Below are 23,184 nucleotides of genomic sequence, written 5' to 3' on the forward strand. Positions count from 1 at the left end.
AATTAAAGAAAGGATTATAAATATGGGAAAGGGAGAGGTATTAGAGAGGGAGGGGGAGGATTTGTTTCTTATAGTATAGCTAAGGCACTGAGTTTCCCAAAAATAGCCACTACTTTTAAAAAGTAATTGCACATGGCAACATTTTCTATGATCTCTGTAATGTTTTGTACATTTCAAACAATTCTGAAAGCTAAATTGTATTAAAAACATTTACAATTAAGCCCCATTTCTATGTCCCATTACTTATTTTTGAGTATCTTGTTTGGGGTTATGAATTCAGGCTCACAAATGCTGCAGAGTGATCTCTGAATGAGGTCACAATTGCTTAACACAACAACCTTTGACTGGTTGTTCCAATATCTATTTCTTCCTGTCAGCAGCTAGTTTTACAATGAACATTGTTGTTAATGATTTCTCTTATTTGCATAAAAAGTTTTTACCTCTCAGCATTTGTTACAAGCTGAAGAGGTGGCTAATGCTGGAATCCTAACAGCAACCACAAAGAGCTCTTTGCCATGTCAGACTTAATTTCGTTTGGAGGAATACCTTTACCTGGCATAGTGGTTGAAAAAGAATTTATTGAAAAAATTTGTGATAAGTTTATGATCAGAGATGAAGACACAGTCATACTATCTTACCCCAAATCAGGTAAGGACTGTGAGTGATCCTGAAGTGCATGAGGAAGGCTAGGGCTTTGATACCCTTTCATGTGGGTGATGAGTGGAGTGCTCTATATATCTGATGTTTAAAATGCTTTTGGGGCATGGAAAGCTGTGTGACAATAATTGTGTATGCACTCAGAGAAAGACCTCTAGCCTGCTCTGTGTGGGTAGAGGATCAGTTAAGCCATCAGAGCAATGTCAGTGGATCCTAAAGCAGATCTGTCTCTGTGTGGAAGAGAGTGGAAGGGAGAAAGATAAAATAACCAGAAGAAACAGCACCAAGAGAAAAAGGCATGGATGTAAGAATATATGGAAGAGGGAACAATGTTAGATACAAGAATTACCATGGACCTTGTCCAGAGAGTGGAAAAAGTCTCAAAACACAAGGAACCAACAAGAAGTATCATGAGTTCTGGGGGAGGGATGTTTGATGGTTGGCAGAAGCACTGAACATAGGTAAGTTTTATGTTTCTGACATTAAGAGTTAAATAATGTGGAAAAGCCAAGGTCATTGGAATGCAGGGGAAAGATTCATACAATGACCTGGATAAGAAAGCTGGAGAAATATCTATTTACCATTGCACATGTAAGACAAACACAAGTGTGTGTGGTAAATAGACAGAAGGGGGGTTTATTTACGTTTAAGAGAAGCAGTACTCATACACACACTGCACCATGGATGCATCTCAATTGCTTGGTAGTAAAACAAAGGAGCCTCTCTCAAAGGACAGATTCTGTGACTCCATCCCTGTGACCTATCAGGATAGCTGAACTCAGAACACCATGTGTAGAATGATAATGGTCTGGGACTGGAGTGGATGTACAGTAGGCAGGTGGAGTTAACTGAGTGCATTCTCAGTTTCCATATGAAGCATTGGCAATGTGCTGGATGAATATACTTTGTACTTACAGCATGTAAACAGTGTGAACACCACAGGTCTGTGTGCTTGGAAACAGCTGTACTGTAAATTGTATAGTTATATATTCTACTTCATGCCTTTTCACAGTTACTGTTGAAATATGTGATCATCACTTTTCCTTCTTGTTCAGGAACTAACTGGCTGATTGAAACTGTCTGCTTGATTCAGACCAAGGGAAATCCAAAGTGGATCCAATCTGTGCCCATTTGGGACCGCTCACCCTGGATAGAGTATAAAGCATCATATCAAAAGTTGATCAGTAAGGAAGGACCACGCCTCCTCACCTCCCACCTCCCCTTCCATCTTTTCCCCAAGTCTTTCTTCAGCTCCAAGGCCAAGGTCAGTGTCCAGTGGTTGAGAAATCTTGGACCAAATGCTCTTTGAACTTATTCTACCATGACAGGCCCTGGAGATCTTGCTGCAATGCATTCAGATTTGTAGTTTGGGGGAGGGAAGCTTGGATTCTCATGCACTAGGTGATGCTGAGGTGTCCCTTCTTCACACTGCATCAGAGTACCAGGATGTCATTCACCACACAGTGATCCTAGATAAATATATGAGAGAAGTATAATATCACACCAGAGCATTCAAGAACTATACATACAGGTCAACAGTGTTCAAACATTGTGTACAGTGGATATTACTATTTTGCTGTCACAAAGTCAATTAGCTCATCTTGATTCTACATATATCCCATGAGCAGAGGGTGAATCACTCAAGACAGAGTTTCTCAAAGTGTAAGCAGCCTGATCAAGCACCAATGCTGTAATCATGGAGATTGTTCAAGTGTCATGTCTCATCTGTATCCACTGCGTCTTGTTGTGTCTAGCTGTTCACTGAGATCAGTAGCTACAGGATTCACACAAATCCCTGGTAGAGGATCTCCAAAAACCATCAAAGATATCTGTGTTCTGACCTATCATAGCTTCTTGTTAGTAAGAAAGTTTTCCGGAAGCTTCTCCACCATGGAACCTAAAAATATTTTATGCTTAAACTACAAAGACAAACTTGGAAAAATTATCTCTCTTGAAACTATCCCAATGAAGTTGTGACCATTCATTTATATGCATGTGTGTTATCTCGATTTAGCCAACATTTGGCTAGAGAAATTGAGACCTAATGAGTTGAATACTAGAATAATGTCACAAAGAGAATTGGTACAAAATATAAATTTCCTTTCATTAAAATTATTATATTTTTAATGTATTTCTTTTATTTTTGAAATTATAATATAATTACATATATCAATCCCCTTCCTCTTTCTCCCTCCAATCTTTCCCCCTTTCTATCTTTCAACTTTATGGTCTCTTTTTTCTTTTCTTTTTTTTTTTTTTTTGGTTTTTCGAGACAGGGTTTCTCTGTGTAGCTTCGCGCCTTTCCTGGATCTCACTTGGTAGCCCAGGCTGGCCTCAAACTCACAGAGATCCGCCTGCCTCTGCCTCCCAAGTTCTGGGATTAAAGGCGTGTGCCTTTAATACCGCCTGGCTATGGTCTCTTTTTTCATTAATTGTTGTTACATCTGTTTATGTATCTATGTATTTCTCAATATTAAATACAAAGTGTTCAGTCTATACAATGTTACTTGTATGCATCATTTCAGGGCTGAGCTGTTGGTATTGCATAACAAATTGTTATGCTTTGCCGATAAGAAGCCTATTTCTCTAACTCTGCATTTCTGAGTTGCCTGTAGGTCTTTGTGTTCACCATTGTGCAATGACACACTGGCTTTGTACTTTGAACCATGGTTCTTTTGAGAGTTATATTTGGTAGTTATAGTTGCAGAAATCGATTAGTTTCTCATTTGGAGAGAGATTCAGCACTGTACTCATCACTCTGTGTATATAATATGTTCTTTCATAGTGCATGGATGCTTTTTCAAACTGAAAGATACTGATTTCTACAACTATAGTAATGGTGTTAGATTTTTGTTATTGTTGTTGTTTTATTTTTACATTATTACTGACCTGAGTCATTTTGCTGTTACATGCTTGTAAATGAAATAAAAATTATAAAAGAGGATTATGACAATAGGTGTTTTGTACTTATGTAAATATTTTGTCCAAATAAAACAGATAAATTTTTTTAGAAACCTTGTGGATATTTGATTGTCATTTCATATAAACTGTGCCAGTTAAAAGGTTTGGAATGACTATGTTGACCTTCATGTATATGTTTTTCCATTTAAGGTGATGTATCTCATCAGAAATCCCAGAGATGTTCTTGTGTCTGGTTATTTTTTCTGGCATAAGAAAAAAATTGATAAGAATCCAGAGTCACTGACAACTTATTTTGAATGGTTCCTCAAAGGAAATGGTGAGTGTCTTATTAAATATAGGACTTGGGGGAGGCTCAGAGACATTTTTAAAGTCAAGGTGAGATATAGCCCAGGCTACTACAGGAAATAATCTTAAAAATGTTTTTTTATATCTATAAACCTGAGATTTTATCTTTTCATAGAGTGACAGATATCACGGAATTACAAAACCTATATTCTTATTATGTTATCTTTATTCTTATTAGATTGTCCCAAGTCCTCTGCCTTGCATTCACACTGTGATTTTTTTCCTTTAATAATATCTTATTTATTATGATCTGGTGTGTATGTGTGCATGATTGTCTGTGTGAGTACACACATCCCAAAGAACATTTGTGAGAATCTGAGAACTACTTTATGGTGTCAGTTGTCTCCTTCTAACTGATGTGGGTTACAGAGACAGTTTGGTAATCAGGTTTACACAATAAGCACGTTTTAATCCATTGTTATCTCATAATGTCACAATTCCCTTTTGTATCTCTATTTGCTTCATTTGCTATTTATTAGTTGTGTAGATCATTTGTGCTAATTTCTACATTTTATATTGCAATAAATTTGATTTAATAACTTACTCTTCTAAAGTATGTTATTATGGGCTGGATAGATACTGCAGTGGTTCAAAACACTTGATGTTATTTAGGGGAGTGGAGTTTTTTCCCAGCACCCACATCAGGTGTCTCAAAATTTTACATGACTCCGGGTTCAGGGTAACTGATACTCTTCTCATCTCTGTGGGTCGGCACGCACGCGCACACGCACACACACACACACACACACACACACACACACACACACACACAAACACACACGGGCGGGAGAGATTTATACTCAAATAAAAATGAACAAACATACAAAAAAATAAAAATAAATGTTTTAAAAGTGATTTCATTAACTTCAAGTCTCTACGGCCTTGTATGTTCTGTGAATACCATGTATAACATCCTATCTCTGTCTCTGTCTCTCTCTCTTTCTCTCTCCTTCCCACTCTCTCTCCTCTTCTCCACATCTCTCTCTACCAGATGACTTTCCCCCTCACTCTGTTCATTGATTTGGTTATTAATGATGTAATACAACCTTGATTCACACCTTCATTTGATTTCATTCAACAGGTTGTTGTATTGATGGGAATCATTCTTACCAACATCATACAAAAATATCACTCTTCTCTTCTTTGTCATTGGATCTTTCTGTCTTCTTTACCACACTTTACTAGGAAGCAAGCAGGCACTGAGTTGTGTGCTTGTTGAACATTGCTCCCTGCAAACTCTCAGATCTTGTAGTTGTCTGTTGTTGGAGAGAGTCATCAAGTCTCATCACTTGAAACATATCAATTAAAATGTAACATAAGAGTAAATATCCAGTCTATTTAGTATGGTGCAAGCCTGCAATCACATTATTCATGGGGTGGATTCAAGTGAATCCATAGTTCAAGAGCGTCCTTGCCTATATGCCAATACTGAGGCAGACTTGTTAACATACACTCTGCAATCTTTTAAATCTCCAAATAAACACATATCTTTTAAAAGGACTTCAAAGGCAGAACAGCTGTTAATTGTAAGATATATATATATATATGTCATTGGCTTATTTTTGGTGCTCAAACCTACATAGTTTTGGCTTTTTGTTTCTTTTCAGACAGGATCTGTTGTACGCAATGGTGGCCGCAATTTCTCTGTGTACTGGAAAATGACATTGATCCTCTGGTCTTCTCTTGTTTCTACCCTGAGTTTTAGTATCACAGATGTATGACACCACATTTGGCTCGGATTTTAGCTGTTCTTTTGATGTGCATAGGTGTGTGTGTGTGTGTGTGTGTGTGTGTGTGTGTGTGTGTGTGTGTGTGTGTATTTACCATGGTATGCATATAAATGTGAGAATGTGGCTGTTCTTGTGCCAAAGCTTGAGTGTGGAAGACAAACAACAACATCAGGTGTTGAGCCTTAATTTCTACCTTGTTTGAGACAGAGTCTCTCTTTTTTTTTGTTCAGCACTGTGTGTGCCAGATTAGCTGGTCCCAGGTTTCTGAGCATTCTCCTATCTCCACTTCCCATGTCACAGAAGGAGCACTAGGGTAACAAATTTATGGCATCACCATCTTTGAGTCCTTCCAGAGGACACAAACTCTGGTCCTCACACATGCAAGGCAAAGACTTTCCACTGAGCCATGACCTCAGCACGGCTTTCAATCTCAAGTGGCTTAATTCTGTCATGTATTGTGCAATTTACGTTCCCATCACTACTTAACTGTGGATCATTTACCCCAGCTTTCAATAAAAAATTCTGTCATCTATTCTTCTATTCACTTTCCCTCTACTACTTCTGTGTAGATCATTTACCCCCAGGTTTTAATCAAATCATGTATTTCTTGAATTCATGCGTCCTACTGCTCTGACTATGGCTTAACTCTGAACTTCTATCCTGACTTGATTCTGTTAGTTCTCCAGATAATGGTGACCAATCCAAGAGTGCAATGGAGGCTGAGACTTTTACAGAAAGCCTTAGACAAGGAACAGGGAAGACATTGTGACTGTTGAGAACACATCACAATAGTCCTAGGAATGTAAATGAAGCTTTGGGGTGAAGCATTTGGGCTGTGCCTGGAAAGTCTCTAGTTGTCTGTGTTTTGGGAGGCTAGTTGATGAATCACTATTGAGAAGTGGTGGAAGCTTGGAGGTAGATGCCAGGATGAGGGGATCTCCCTCAGAAAGGGTTAAGATAAACCTTCAGACATGATGGTAATACAAAGTCCAAGCCTGGCCATGCCAAGAACCCCTGGCTTACTGTATTGGCATGATTGCTTTTCCGCAACACATACCTCCATCAAGGCAGCCCAATAAGAGTATGTCTCCATGTGGTATCAGGGGTAAGGTTGTGAGGTGATGAGTTTACTAAGGAATTTGATTTAATCAGCTCACTATCTGTGTGTATGGGCCCAATTTGACATTGTATATTTTAAATACTGTCTGCATTTCCAGAAAAGTGAAGAACATCAGGCAGACCTCACTTTCATACTTTATAATCAACTCTTTCCTCTTCCCTTCATACAGTGGTATATGGATCATGGTTTGAGCACACACGTGCCTGGCTGTCCATGAGAGAAAAGGACAACTTCCTGCTACTGAACTATGAAGACATGAAACAGGTAGCTTTATTTCTTACAGCAATCACAAAGATTCTCACAAACTCACACCATGCAGCATCTGACATTCCTCAGTATCCCCATGTAAATGTTAGGCTAATGAAGAGTCAATAAAAGTGAGATTATGTTCCATGTCCTTTATTGCCCTGCATCTGGCACTTTCTCTCTAGCCTCTTTGTCCATCACCCACAAATTCTTTACCCTAATCCATTCTGGGGTAGCTCACATTTGCACTATAGGTGTTTTAATTCTGTCTATGCAACACATTCAATACACCTAATAACCCAGTGGTCAGTGGGGAATGGGTAAAGTGGTGTCATTTCACTGTTGTGCCCAAATGTGTGTCATCTCCCCTTGATGGCAAAAAGAGAGACAAAGGCAGGAAATCCATCTGTGAATCCTGGGAAAGCACAAGAGCTGAAGTCACATGAACAGCACTGAGTGATACTCACATCTGACTAGACATGTACAGGATGCAGTCAATCAGGGAGGACCGTGTCCTGTGCTCTGCAGTACAGAGGATTCTATATGATGGGCTAGAACACAATGGAGATTTCAAAACTCTTTGTAGAGATAATCTAAAATTTTGAACGTTTAGTAATGTCATATTTGTAAATAGACTGATAGGGCACACCTTTATCAGATCATTGCAGCTTTCATTTCATTGAAATGCTCCACAGAAGGATATCAATATGATTAAGTACTGTGCATATGTCTCAAATATCTCTTATTTTAATAAATTAAAGAAATATCTTGGCAAGGTGTCACATGAGTCTAAAACCAGCACTGGGAGAGAGAGTCAGATTCAAGAGTTTTAGGTTATCCTTCTTTGTATGGTGGGTTTGAGGGCAACCTTGACTATAAGAGACATTGTTTCAAAAGATCATTAATTAAAATAATTTTAAGTTCATTTGTGTATTTTATTGTCATTTAGCTAAAAAAGTACTCTCTCTAATGATGGACACAGAATAATGACACCAAGCATATAAGAACAAACATATTCTCATATGATCAGCAATTCAAAAGTTTAAGTACTTTTGAAGTTATGGGTGAAAGGTAACAATTATTTACAAAGCACAGAAAAAGATATCAATTGTAGTTTTTACTGAACAAGAACAAAAGTGTATACTCTGTCAGACAAAACACTTGCCCATCCTTAGAACCATTCAAATAATTTAGTTAAGTATTAAAAGAAGCAGTCTTACAGCCACTGTTTACCTTTTAGAATTAGACTCTGGTAATGATGAAGGTTATTGATAGCTGTAGCTTCTTTGTTTTCAGTTTTACTCATCATATTAAATTTTTTACTATTTAAAACAATTTTTTAATTTAAATACATTTGATCATGTTATATCTCTCCCACTATTTCTTCCGAATATTCCCCTCCTCCCTATCTATCCAACCTTAAATTCTTTCAGAAAAAAAATTCAAAAAAAAAAACAATAATCCCCCTGAAAGAAAACAAAATAAAACAATACCAAAAAGAAAAAATAGAAACACTGAACTTCAACTAAATAAAAGCCCCTGCACATGCACAAAAACAAACAAACTAACTCAGAAGACTCCAGTCTGAAGAAACAGGATGAGCTGAGGAACTGGTGAGGTGAGGTAGCTGTGGCTTGTTCTGCTTCTCTAATCATCTAGCATTTGCCCTAATACCTGGCTCCCAGGTTTTTTTTTCATTTTGCAATACAGTTCAGTTCTATATATCAGCCATGGTTTCCCATGTTCTCCCCCCTCCCGCCCCCCCTCCCCTTCCCCTCAGCACACCCCCTATTCCCACCTCTTCCAGGGCAAAGCCTCCCCCGAGGACTGAGATCAACCTGGTATGTTTTTATTAATAAGACTCTTTAAGATCCATGGTATATCTGGTGCCCAATGTGGGGCTAGAATGGAAGCCTCTGAGTTCTCATCCAGAATGAACCTCAGCTGACTGCTACTCAAAAGCCTAAAAGCTTAACCAGCCAAAAGCTTCGAGTTTCTGGTCTTCATGACTTATATAACTCTCTGCTTTCTGCCATCACTCCCTGGGATTAAAGGCTCACTTTCTGGGATTAAAGGCATGAGTCACCATGCTTGGCTGTATCCTTGAACATACAGAGATCCAGGTAGATCTCTGCCTCTGGAGTGCTAGGATTAAAGGCATGTACTACCACTGCCTATCCTCTATGTTTAATATTGTGGCTGTTCTATGCTCTGACTCTGATAAGTTTATTAGCATGCACGATATTTCAGGGAACACAATACCATCACACACACACACAAAAAAAAAAAAACCCCGTAAAGCCTATTATATGTTGGTCAACTACTCTTACATAGGAGGACTTCCCTAGAGTCATTGATATATCCAGTGTCACTTCATTGGAGAAATTGATTTTCCCTTTCCTAGCATGTATAAATGACATTTCAGTCATTAACCTTTACTCTAGTGGCTCGATTTCCATTCATTAATTTAAAAAAATACAACAAAATGAAGCACAATATGATGAAATAATATTATCCCCTCAGAGTTGGACAAGACAAACCAACAGAAGGAAAACAGTACAAGAGAAGGCGCAAGCAGAGACTCACATGCTAGAATATCCAGGAAGACAACAAAATCACTAAACCATAGGCCCTAACATATAAGCAGAGGATTGTTGCAGACTGGTGTGGCACTATGCATGCTGCTCCAGTCTGTGGGTTCATATGAGCTTTTCTTGTGTTGATGTGGATGGTCATGTTTTCTTAGTGTCCTCCCTATTCTCTGGTGCTAACACTCTTTCTTCTTCTTCTGAAGAGTTATCTGAGCTCTAAAGTGAGAGATTTGGTGGAAACATACCTTTTAGGGCTGATTGTTCAAAAGTATCTCAAACTCTGTGTATTCTCTGTCTGTGAATCTCTATTTTCGTTCCTGACTGCTTTGTGAGAAAACTTCTCTGATGATGGCTGTACAAGGCACTAATCTGAGCACAGCAGAACACCATCTAGAGTCGTTTTTGTCACTAATTTTCCAGACCAGTATTACTTGGTTTTACCAGAGGTCCCCAGGCTGTCTAGACTCTGGTCACCAAAGCATTGTCAGCTATATGTTCCATCTCCTGGAGTGGGACTTAAGTAAAATCATATATTGGCTAACCCCATGAGCTTTGTGTCATCATTGCCCTAGCATATCTTGCAAGTAGGACTATGTAAAAGGGAGATTCCTGTCCCAACCACCTGGTCCCAAATAACTAACTCAGAGGCTGAATGTGAGTTAGTCTGGTTTTTTTTTTTTTTTGGTTTTTTGAGACAGGGTTTCTCTGCATAGTTTTGGTGCCTGTCCTGGATCTCGCTCTGTAGACCAGGCTAGCCTCGAATTCACAGAGATCCACCTGGCTCAGCCTCCTGAGTGCTGGGATTAAAGGTGTGAGCCACCACTGCCTGGCTTGAGTTAGTCAGCTTTTTATTAACCAATGTGAGTAATACATATTCATGTTATAGAAAAAGATTGTTACACAGAATACTCCACTTTTTGTCTAACAGAAAGTAATATCTTAACCTTAGTATAGTAAAACTATATACAACTAAAACACTTATGAAGTAAAAATTGCTGTAACAAAATTTAATTCATTTATATTTGGCAAAATTAGAGAAAATACTGATCTATCTTATCTTGGTTTTTCTAAAGTTTTCTATCAAATTTCCTTTCTATTATAACTAAGGGAAACTACAATTATAACTATTTAGTCTGTAACTCCATAAAAAAAATCCAGAAAGCTTAAAAGTTACCTAATAACAGGGACATCAGGTTGCTTGGACAGTCACCCAAAATTCGGCTGTAACATTGGGGCATCCAAATGTGACCTATAGGACAAGAGTATCTGACAGACTTTCCTGTGAAAGAGAAATTTTGAAGCACTGTCCTACACTGTCTTGGCAAAGTTCAGCAGTCACCTTTCTTGTATCCTGCTGGTCCAGTTTAAAGAGTAACTGTCAGCAATTGAGGAAAGGGCAGTTTCTTTACCCCCATGGCTTACTTTTGCCATAAAGAAAACAAACTCCATATACAATTTCTTCGATACCCATCATCCTCTTTGATTTAATTGGTAATCCTAGGAGCAGACATGTCTCACTAAATCAAGAAACATCTAAGTTCTTAAAACATTTTAAGTGCCATATTCTGTAGGTCTTTGAAGTGTTTGAAGATTGCCTGTCTATCTGAAATATATCTCTGTATGCCTAGAAGACCTAAATAGCATGACTGTAAGTTTGCTATTATAGATGACTATTAATCTGTACTTAACTATATATTACATTTTTAAATGAGATGCATAAACATAATACCTGAAATAAGAGTAGAGTTACATATAGTATAACAAAATTCACTTTAAATTTGTATCAATAAACCAAAATCCATATCAGTGTAAAATACATGGGATTAATACTTGTTTTTTGGATTGAAGTGAATTCAATAATCTAGCATTTTATCCTATCATTTCTATACCCCCCTTTTTCTTTTCAGAACAAGATTCCTGAATCTAATCTCCTTTGTTTAGCATTTTTTTGTTCTGATCATTATGTATAACAACTTGTAACCAGCCCCCCTACATCATGACAAACATTCATAATTTACTTTTCGGAATGTTGGTGTATTTCTCTAGATTACTTCCTGTTGGTTATGGGAGTTAGTAATCTTTTGGTGATCCTGAGAAAATTTAGGATTATGGCCAAGTCCTGACTGAAGTACTCTGTGAGGCTGGATCAACTTAGCCAGCAGCCTTGAAGATGTTCTGATGCAGAACTCAGAGTGAACTGTAACAGAGGCACTCTCAAACCTCTTCAACTTTGCCATCTGTTCCCATATGAAATTTTTCAGGGGGTTGTTTTATATTCAAACCTGATTTTTCTTGACCTAGAATGAATCCAGAGTCTCTCCCTTCCTGTGGAAATCAAAGGAGATCCTTTTCCCAAAGTAACATATTTTTGACTTAAATTTTGATATCAAGATGATTTTAAAATATATAGGTTGTTTGCATCTAGTAGCTTTCATAATCAATTGGTTCTTTGCAGTTCTCATTTGTTGATGAGTAGTCAAAAGATTCAAAGACAACACAAAAACATACAGTATCCATACTGCCTATGTGTTTTTCGCATTCACGGGGCTTATTGTTTAAGGAATTTACTTTATTTTAAAACTATGTTTCTTTAATGTATGAATATAATGTAGGAATATATACTTTTTTCTCTCTTCCAACCTGATGAATATTTTTAAACACAATGTGACCCATTTAGAGGCTCCCTTTGTCTGAACATGTTCCTTACTGCATATCTATAAACTTTTCTGTCTGCATGAACAAAAAAAAAACTGTTGTATAAGTTAGATCTGTAGATGAAATTCTGAACAGTCTTATTAAATAAGAAACACAGAGCCAAATGCAGAGTTAAAAGCCCAAAAGACCAGAGCACTAGCAAAGCCTTTAGCTTACAATTCACTGCTGTCCTTCCCTGAGAGAGAGACCATCTCCTGTGTGACCTGTCTTTTTATTGCCTTTCTGTTCTACCTTCTCATTGGCTTTAAACGCAACCACATGATTTCCTCATCACTGCCTGTCTATACAGACCTCCAGGTCTCTATAGTTCATACTGAGATTAAAGGATCGTGTCACCACTTGGCTGTGTCCTTGAACACACAAAAACTCTGCCTGCCATGTGATCAGATTAAGGGTGTGTGCCACCACTGACTTCTGCTAAATGGCTTGCTTTTAGCTCTGACCCCCAGGAAACTTTATTTATTAACAAAATAAAATCACATTTCAGTGCAAATAAAATATCACCATATAGATCACAACATGCTGGTGCTAGCTTTTCAAACTCTGTTCCCCGAGAGTCTGGTCTCATGTCAGAGGCATGTTTACCACCAGCATTGGAAACCATGTTTACTTCCTGATCTCTAGGAAATTTGTAGGTCCATGCTACCCCAGAGTAGCATGTTGCCAGCTGCTCAAAAACACCATGTAAGTGTTTGGTAGTAGGGCCTCTTAAAAGAGCCATTGCCCAATTTTCCACTAGCACCAAGCCACAAAGTCATCTCCTAAAGGAACCATGCCTCTGCTCACTGCCAGCAAACAGAGCCCACTGGAGAAAAGGTCACTACCAAAAAGCCATGCTTGACTACATTCTTGTTTGTCTAGTATCCTTTTTTAAGCCTTTTCAGGTTTTATGTGAAAACTTTGGCCACACATTGGAATGCCATATGTAAAGGGACATTTCCTATCCCAACTGCCTAGGCCCAAAATGCAGAATCAGTGACTGAATATGTATTGTAAATCTTTGCTGATAGTGTAAGCTTGTTATCAGCTCAATCTTATATTTAATATAAGCCATTTCTATTAATCTTCGTAATGCCTAGTTGCTTGTGGCTTTACATGTCCTCCAGCATGACTTGCTTCCTGATCAGCTGGCTGGCATCCCTCCTGAATCCACTCTTGTTCATCCTATCATTCTCCGTTTTTTTTTCTCATCTAACTTCCTACCTGGCTAACTGCCTGTCGCCTTTTTATTAACCAAGGTGAGTAATACATATTCATAATGTAGAAAAGAATTGCTCCACAGCAAACACCTTTGTAGATCAAAGGATTTGTGGCTGGCTTCATGTTACCATTTCTCTTTTGATAGTGTGAAAATTACATTCCAGTAACAAAAATGCTAGAAAGTAGAGATGAAAGCTCTATGTAGTCACCAGCCAAGCATCTCCATGTTAAATCAGTTATAAGGGTGTTGACTTCAGCAATAGCACTTTGCCTTCAGTTTGTGAATAGCAACCTATAGCCTGTGTTGTTAGGGGTTCCCATGAGGTCTCTTTGGCCAACAGCTCAATTAGATATAAACCAGTCTCAGTAATAAAAAATTCCTTTGGTGACAAGAGATGTCCATTTGGAACACCATCTCCCCCATTATTAGTTCACATTATTTAGATGGTCCTCATATGTATGTATACTGTGCTTTTAGGTTGACATCTAGCCATCTGGGACTGGTAAATTGTAATTCTGTGTGAGGATATCTGGCCTTGTCTTTGTTGGGTTGGTGCTTCTTTCCTAAATTTTTGTTGCTCTGTCTGGTACTTAGGAGAGTGTGGTGGCTGTGTGTTGCATTGTAGGAAATACTTCTGGGATTCTGATAGGTGTGAACAGAAGGAGTTCCAGATAAAATGTTTCCAGATATAGAAAGCTGACACTTAGGAATGGGGATCATCTAGGAGGAGGTCATTAGAAGGTCCATAAGAGGGAAGAAAATGTGGCCACTGAGTGAGGTCAGGCCACAGCAAAAGTTCAATATCAAGCTGTAAATGAGATTGAGGCATGGACTTGGAAGAATGCAGGGAAAGATGAAGATCTGCAGTTAACCTACTTGCTTTCCTGGTTAGAGTGGCCTGCATGTACTTAAGGAGTGTTATTTGCATTTCAGGATTGGCTAGGACAAAACAATGAGTAGGGAGAAGGAACTTGGGAAGATAAGATTTGTGTATTTGTGTTATCCATATGAAACAAGGGCATTTGGGGTAGAAGACTGTAGCAGGTGCTCTACATAGAGCTGGGAAGGAGACTAGGAGACTGGACTTGAAGGAGCTAATGGAAAGGTGAAGGTTTGCATTTAGCCTAACTGTTCCCTGCCCAGCTTGGTCTGTGGGTTCCCAGGAATTGCATGATGGAGTTGAGGTATGAAACAAATCACTGCACTGGTATTGGGACATTAGGAAGTGTCTGGGAAATGCACTAGAGATGTGAGTGTGTAAGGCAGGTGCTCTGTTTCAGAGTTGGTGGTAACCTGGGGGAATGGACTCAAAGGAATGAGGGGGAGGTGAAGATCTGTACTTAGCTTACCTCTTCCATGGCCAGAGTAGTCTTTGGTTTCCAAATAAGGGCCTGTTGGATTTGGATGTTGGGATAGTGCAATGAGTTTGAGGACAGGTCCTAAGATCTGTGGAATCTACTCTGGATGGGAGGGGGGAGTTGCTACAGATTTTCCGTGGAATAACTGGGGATGAGACTGGGGAACTGGGTCTGGAGGAGCACAGGGAAAGGTAATTCTGCAGTCAGCATACCTGCTTCTATGGCAGGAGTCAAAAATAATTTTTAATGAAAAGTATTCAGGAGCAACAAAAAATTGGATTATTCAAAAGGAAATTGATCTCTTAATGTTATCATCCAGGAACAGAAAGTTTCCACATAAGTAGCAATACCAAGGATTGCTTTGTCTTTTGTAAAACCTTTCACTTTCTCTTCATAAAATTCAGTATTCCCCATAAGCTTCCTTACTCAGCTGTCTCTGTTGTAAGTGCAGTTTCCCATATGTTTTCTGTCCAACCATTCAACACATTTTTTCTGTTATTTCTATGGTTGTTTACCTTCCCTTGAAATATTAACTGAATCTGTGATAAAATATGTAATAAAAGTTTTGAAATAATAATACCTTTAGGACCCCAGGAAAAGAACTGGAATTCAAAGCAAAGTCCAAACCTGTGCCTTCTTGTGACTATTTCTTAGTATTAACCCTGTTGTGGCAGTGCACAGCTGTATTTCCAGAATATGATATCTGAAGCAGAAAGACTGTGAATGTGATGCCCATCTGAGTTACAGCATGAGGTAAAACTCAACACAAACTAATATCTCCAGAAGTACCCCCAAGTAATAATTATTCAGATCAGTCTCATGAAAGTGTAAACTTATATTATTCTCATTTAATCATAGAATACAGTATTATGTTGTGTAAACATTAACCTCTCTCAAATTCTTTGCACACATTGCCTTCATTCCCATGGATCACTGTCTAGAATTATTTCTATAAGTCTTTTTGAACATCTCAGGGCAGGTTGGGTATGGTGGTGCACACCTTTAATATCAACACTTAGGTGGTAAAGGCATGTGGGTAGATCTCTGACCTCTTTGAGTCTGAGGTCAGTCTGGTCTCCAGAGCAACTTGCATTCCATCAGACAGGGCTCCATAGTGAGATCCTCTCTCAAGAAAAAACATTGCAGTGCATTTAGTAGGTGGGTTGGCACACACCTGTGAACACAGCACTACAGAGATGGAAGCAGGAGGATCAGATGTTCAAGGACTTCAGCCACTATGAAGTAAGCTTGAGAACAACATTGGTTATATGAAACCCTGTCTCTAATATCCTCTCCTCCCCAGAAGAAATTCCAGCCTCTGTCTTTTAGGGCAACAGATCAGTCACAATTCAAGCCTACTCTATATACAAATGCTGTGTGGGACTCTTACCCTCTCTACATGTTCTGTTTCTTTCAAAAATCCTTTATCATTTCATGATGCCATTTCTTTTTTCATGTCCCTTTCTTCATCTTCCATCCATAGTTCCAATCTCTGCATCTGTTCTCTCAGAGCTTTCTGTTGATTACCTTCATTTTTGTTTCTTCTTTTAGGACCCAAAGAGCATCATAAAGAAGATTTGTGACTTCCTAGGAAAAAAATTAGAGCCAGATGAGCTGGATATGGTCCTCAAGTACAGCTCCTTTCAAGTCATGAAAGAAAATAAAATGTCCAATTTCAGTCTCATCCCTGAAAATATGGTTACTCACAATTTGGTTCTCTTGAGAAAAGGTGAAGACATTTTTGAGCTTTAAATTATGTCAACATGTGGAGGGCTTGTTACCAGGAGCCATTCCCCAGCGGTGGATGGGTCCTGCATAAGGTGTAAGGAGTTGGCGGGAAAAGGAAGTGAGCCAGGCCATGGTGGTTGGGGGAATCTTGCAGCCTGACTGACTAGCAGCCAGAGTGTTTATTTATACAGAATTTAGTTAGCAGGGATACATTCATGATGTTCCAAAACATAGACCAAATCATTTTTGTTTTTGGACCTGTGTTTTACTTCCTTTTGCTCATCTTTTAGTCATCATTAATAAACTATGACAGTACAGAGTTATCATTTTCCCTCAAGTTTTGACATCATTAATAAACAGAGTTATCATACTTACTCATTAACCCCATAACCCAATTTTTGAGAATCTAGAGACATGTGACAGTCTGTGCTCAGGCTGGTTATTTTGGTTGCTTCAAGGACATTAGACCAAAACAAAATCTTCAACCACCCTGGGCATTTTGCCATGTCTCAAGCAATGTATTCCTAACTCTTAGTGGTCAGAGTGCCCAGGAAAAATCCTCAGGCTAAAGCTGCTGTAGTTATTATTCAAATCCTGGCATAATACAATCAATGTTCACATTTATATCTTTATAGTATTTGGCATTCTGTTGCTCCTTGACATTATAGTGGCTTTAAATTTTAAGAAAGGGAGGTCCTGACTTCTTATACTTTTATCATCTTTCCACTATATACTTTCTTTATCACTATGTCTCTATGTGGGGCAGAATTGTATGTCACATAATTGTCTGAGTGTACAGTGGGAAGAGGCTTGTAACCTGAGCTGTGGCCAACTCCTCTAGCCCACCAGATCTTGTTGACCTTTTTGAATTTACTTTGTTTTGAATATCTTGTTCCAGTGTAAATACAGGGACAGATGTTTCAAGAATATCTCATAGCCTCATGAAGAGACCTCTGGCTGCTTCTTTATGTGTCACAACCTTCAAGGCGTAAAGAAGACCTTCAAGTAGATAAGGATATCTCCCTCGAAGTGTTTGTTGGGGGATAGTATGCTTAGGACTTTCCTGGATAAGCTTAGAAGCAGCATTCCTGGGAGAAGGCATAAATGATTCATAAGGAATTTTCCATCAACTCAACATCCCCAAATTGTACAAATATTAAAAGTGCCCCAAGTATGTAAAAGGTGAAGATGAGAACCAAAGGTGGCATGGCAGCCATCATGTGGCTCAGCTTTGTTGGATCTTTGTCAAGCAGCTGTGCCGGCTTTATGATTTCTGCCATTCCATTCAGATATGGCTGTGCCATCTCCCCCTTTTTAAAAAAAAAAGATGGCTGGAAGGACAAGAATCAAAATAAGCACAACTCCTAGGATTATTCCCAAATTAATGATAATAGACAAAAAGCTTTGTCCTGAACAAAAGAAGTGAGAGATTGTAAAAATCTGTTTGTAACCTCAGAAGCCAAGGTGGCCTCTAATTGAGCTGAAATAATGGCTATACTTTGTTGAAGTAAAGACTGTATGTTTGTCATTAGTTTAGGATTGTTTCATAGGCCATGGAGGTAGGACCTAACCTGTGCCTAGATTATCTTAGAAACTATTGTATGGAAGTGGAGTGACATAAATCCATTTAAATTGTGAATGACAAGAGACAGTTAATCTAACCTTAATATTTTGAATTTGATTACCCATAGCAATGAGTATAATAATGTCTAAAATTAAAGCAGCAGTAAATCTTTTAGCCTACTGAGAACATTAGTAATTTTTGATAGCATATGTTAAATAGGCACCTTAGCTGTATATCCTAGGTTAGGAAATCAGTGTTCCAGTCTTTTGTAAATAAATGAATAAGGGGCGATGTAATCATCTCACTCCTTCCTGCCAAAATTTGGGGCATAGCTGGGGACCCAAAAGGCTGGAATGTTTACCAAGTCCAGGAAGAGAAGACTGCTTCATTTGTTGTCCAGCTAATGTAGGACCATCTGAGGCTAGAGACGTGCAGGCAGCAGCTTGTTGTTCCAGTGAGACTGAGTTGGGAATGTTTCTGAAGTCCTTGCACATCACATCATAGTTTCTCACAAACCTTACAAAAGACTCATTCCATGGTGATGATGTGGGCTTCAGCAGCTCTGAAAAAAGTGATTTGTTCTGGGAGAGCATCTTGGGATTGCAGATGGTTGTGTTCAATACCCTAGATGGAAAACAGAAGGGTAGACATGTTGCAATGAGGCTTTGTACGTCTCCCTGTCATAGAAACTCCGAAGAAAACATTTAGTGCGTGGGACTAGAGATATACCTGGGATGATAAACACAGAAAAAACTTCCATTCATGGCTGAAAAAAATTTTGACGCTGTCACGATTGCTTTCTCACACCAAGTCTCACAAAAACAGAGACTAAGTTAGTTATTCACCAGTGTTACAATCTGATGATGTTTACCAACCTCAATTTGATTGCTTCAGGTTCAGGGCTACTCAGTTTGTTCTGAATTGCCTCTCCAGAAATGGGAATATCCATCTTCTCTATGTCTGTGCTATCTCTCTATGCTGGGAGCAGATTGTGGGTGTGGTTTCAAAGCTATAAGTTGAGGAGCAACTTTGCCAGAAAGAATCACACCTGGAGTGTCACCTTTACCTAATTAGCAAATAATTAGTGAGATAGGACTTGGCAGTGAAGAAGGAATGAATCAGATGTCAGGTCTTTGGGGACAAGTAAAGAACATGGGTTAAAACACAGCAAATGGAGTATTTTGGGTAATGGATTTAATTTTCTTCTTCCAGTAATTTACATGATTTAGCCTTAACACCCAAACCTCCTATACCCTAGATTGTAAGGTTCATGTCCTAGAATAAAAAGACATCAGGACTATACATATAGCTAAGTAAGTTAAAGTGGTTAGCAGACTGCATTTAATCCAACACTCCTGGTGTCCTCACAAGAGGAAGTTTGGGCTCAGATTTGAGCACACATACATGTCACTTCAAGAATATGGTCATTTGTACACTATGTACTGAGCCCTCTGGAGAATCTACTGCTATTGACAGATAACCTCAGACTACTGTGCTTCAGACTCTCTAAAGACAAGGTTGTCTGCCCTAGAACTGAAGGTCCCACATAAGAAGAGAAGTTGCCAATTCTTGGATTTTCTGTAATGAATCAGAATTTGGGAGAGGTAAAACAGTATGTATACATAAAAGGCTTTAATGAAATGCCAAAGGGAATGAAGTGGCTTGTTCACTAGGGAAAGGCTATGGAAACTAACAAGTAAAAGTTCTATCAGAAACACACTGGAGCAGATGTAATAGAATCAAGCACACAATTCCATGAAGACAGCTGCCATTTCCTCTTTTCCATGTAGATTCTTCCAGGATGACCACAATGAATTTTAGTTAAGTCTCTCCAAAACATAGTGTTTTTCATGTACCATGTACGTTAGTTCTGTCAAAAAACTTGATCTGATTCCATAAGTCATTTGTAATTTAGTCATCATAGTGATTATATATGACATTCATTTCTTTTACACTTGAACATAACTTTTACTTTGGGGAATTATTTTTCTTGTACTCACACTCATTATAAGCCATAAGTCCCATTGAAAACTAGGTCATTGAAGGGGGAGACCAACTTCATTACTTTCCCCACCCTGACTCATGACTTCATTATAGAGGATGCTGAGATGGATATCTGGGAAACACTTTTGAAAGAATAAGATGCATGAGGATAATGTTGGTCTTTTCAATTCATACATCAGATTGGTTCCTTTTTTTTCATCTTGAAAGTATGAGCAGATCAAAGATTAATTCTAAAATTAATTTAATTACTTACCATTAAATACCTAATTCCCTAAATCACAATCCATGAAAAGCTTTGATAGCTGTTAGATTGGCTTTAAGTGGGAGGAATTCACTCTCCTTTAGTTGCTCTTCTCAGGATCCAAGAAAAATACCTGTTTTTGCCTCTGGAGAGCTACTCTTTACCTGGGAGACTCAATCATTTGGCTAGGTGGGATGAATCTGGTTTGAAGCTTCAAGCAATATTTTTCCACAAGCAATGTTGATCATTACAATTCCATATTTTGATACTGCAGGAAATACAGACCAGAGAGATGGTCATTCCCATTCATCTGCTGTTTAGTAGACAGAACTTTTATAAAGACATTGTTACAATGAAGATATGATGAAACAAAATCTTCTGACAAACTTCAAAGGTTTTGGACCTCAATACTTCAGAGTGGATGTTTCCTAAATACAATGCTTGAGCCACTAATCATTTTCACTGGTGTCCTGAGAAGGCATTAATCTGAGATACAGAGGGAAGAAGACCTAGAGATAAGCATACTAACTGTGAGCCAATAAAAAGCCAGGAAAGGTATGGACAACAACCTATTGGGAGAACTGAAACCTCCAGAACTATGAGGAAGTTCCTTTTCAACAAGACTTAAGCCACCAAGCATTAGGATTATCCTGTCTCCTGACACACCAGAGTTTGAGGTGATTTTTAGAAAGAGTGAATGAAGAGAAATACATGCTTGTAAGGTGCACAGGATTTTGACATAATTCGACTTACAACTTCATGTGTGTACCTGCAAAGACATGCTTCTCTCATCTGGACTAATTCAATCCAAGTGGGCAGCCATATTGAATTTACTGAGATTCTGGTAGCTCAGCATCCAGTCTGGCTTATCAAGAACCAGGTGTGCTATGGGAAACATTAAAGAAATTCGTTCTAATAATGAAGATAATAAGAAAGCTGAGAGTAGCATTGAATACTGACAGGTTACCTTCTTAATTGATGGCACTCTAATAGTCATATCGATTAATGGCATATTATTTGAATATGGTATATCAATAATTACCATTTAATTCTGAATATTGTATATTTCCTTTAATAATACCACTGGGGATTTAAAGTTAACTTATATGATATATAAGAAATACAATGTGGTGAGGAAAACCGTGACTTCTACTATCAGTCCTTTTTGCTTCAAGTTCACATCCACCACTCTCATGCTGAGTAACATCTCAAGGACTAATTTTTCTTCATCAGAAAAGTGGAAACAAGGCCAGTCAGTACCTTCCTCACTCACTCATGAATGCTTTCAACAATTCCATATTGAGTATGATCTATGTGTCTGATATGATTTGAAGAATGAAGACTTTGGTGATAAAAGAAACATTTTACTTTTTAAATATATTGAATACATATTTCAAGCATCTTTACGAAAAGGAAATTCATCAAAGTGTCACAGTTATGAAATAACAGACAGCAAGGATGGGCCTTCAGAGTTCTACATGGAGGGAAGACAGGAAGAGGTGGTCACAGCGGCATAAATTGGGAAACCAAAGAACATCAAGTGAGTATATGGAAGACATCAGCACTCTAGAAAGAAGGAACACACAGTTCAATGAGAGCAGATGGACAATTTGTCATCTCTAATGTCAAAACCAAATACATACTAGAATGGAGTGATGAGAACCAAAGTCCGGTGAAAAGATATGGTAAAAAGATCATGTAGTTCTTCATGCATCACCAGACACTATATTGACTGAAAATAGAAGTCTTGGGATTTTCTCAGCTGGCAGTATCTGAGTCTCTTGCATCTGATGAAAGCGTCAAGACGATTGGCATGTACCTCACAACATTGTGCATCTCCAGCTCAAAGAGATCAGATGCCTCAAAGCTCTGCAGGAACCTGCGTTCATGTGTACCTACACACACATAACTAAACATAATTTTAAAGATCTTTTAAAAGTTGCTTGCATGTTTTTTAGAAGTTTTAAAAGTAAACACTAAAATTTAGAAAGAACAACTGAAATCTGCTTAGATAATTGAGATAAGAAACTCTTTTGGGTTGGGCAGTGTGATGGATGCAGGTGTAGTGGGAAGCAGGAATAATCTCAACATCTAAAAGCTAGAGCTAGTGTGGAAGCCCTTAGAGTGTGTAGTTGATATGAGATAGGAGGAGGGAGGACATCATTGCCACAGAAGTAGAATTCTGATATATAATTTTTCAAGGGATAAGATGTGTTCTGGAAGTCATTGGCACTTCCCCTTTATTAACTGTGTGGCCCTTGTCAAGTACATGGTAAGAGCATGTGAAAGAAGGACTGACAGCAGTGTTGAGGTCATCATTAACAAATGTATGTCTGCTTCACATTTTCTAGGCATGCCTGGGGACTGGAAGAATCACTTTACAGTAGCCCAAGCTGAAGCTTTTGATAAAGTGTTCCAGGAGAAAATGGCCGGTTTCCCTCCAGGGCTGTTTCCATGGGAATAAGTTCTTAAAATTGTAAAAAAAATATGGTGAGTGGGGTTTATTTTCCTGTTCTTGTACATGTGAATGACTGGATGTTGTCACAGAATAAATCTTGTTATTGAATTGTAGAGGGTTTTTTTTTAGATATTAATTGATAAATTGTTAGTAGTGGTAATAGTAGAGGAGGTAGTTGTAGTGTGTGTGTGTGTGTGTGTGTGTGTGTGTGTGTGTGTGTGTGTGTGTGTCCATATTTCCACGTACAATGCTTTCAGAGGTCAAAAGAGTGCATTGGTTCCAATGGAGTTGCAGTTACATGTGC

The 23,184-nt window shown here is 38.4% G+C and overlaps 1 protein-coding gene across 1 annotated transcript; it reads left to right on the plus strand.

The window, feature by feature from the left end:
* Window positions 1-515: 515 nt before the first annotated feature.
* Window positions 516-22,886, plus strand: LOC128094704 (sulfotransferase 2A1-like). Its single transcript, XM_052713195.1, has 6 exons — window positions 516-648; window positions 1,713-1,921; window positions 3,769-3,895; window positions 6,944-7,038; window positions 16,437-16,614; window positions 22,774-22,886. Exons 1-6 carry the CDS (start codon window positions 516-518, stop codon window positions 22,884-22,886), a joined length of 855 nt encoding a protein of 284 aa, XP_052569155.1.
* The last annotated feature ends 298 nt before the right edge of the window (window positions 22,887-23,184 follow it).

This window comes from Peromyscus californicus, unplaced genomic scaffold (genome assembly GCF_007827085.1).
Source record: "Peromyscus californicus insignis strain IS unplaced genomic scaffold, ASM782708v3 Scaffold_4__1_contigs__length_199733344, whole genome shotgun sequence".
NCBI lineage: Eukaryota > Metazoa > Chordata > Mammalia > Rodentia > Cricetidae > Peromyscus > Peromyscus californicus.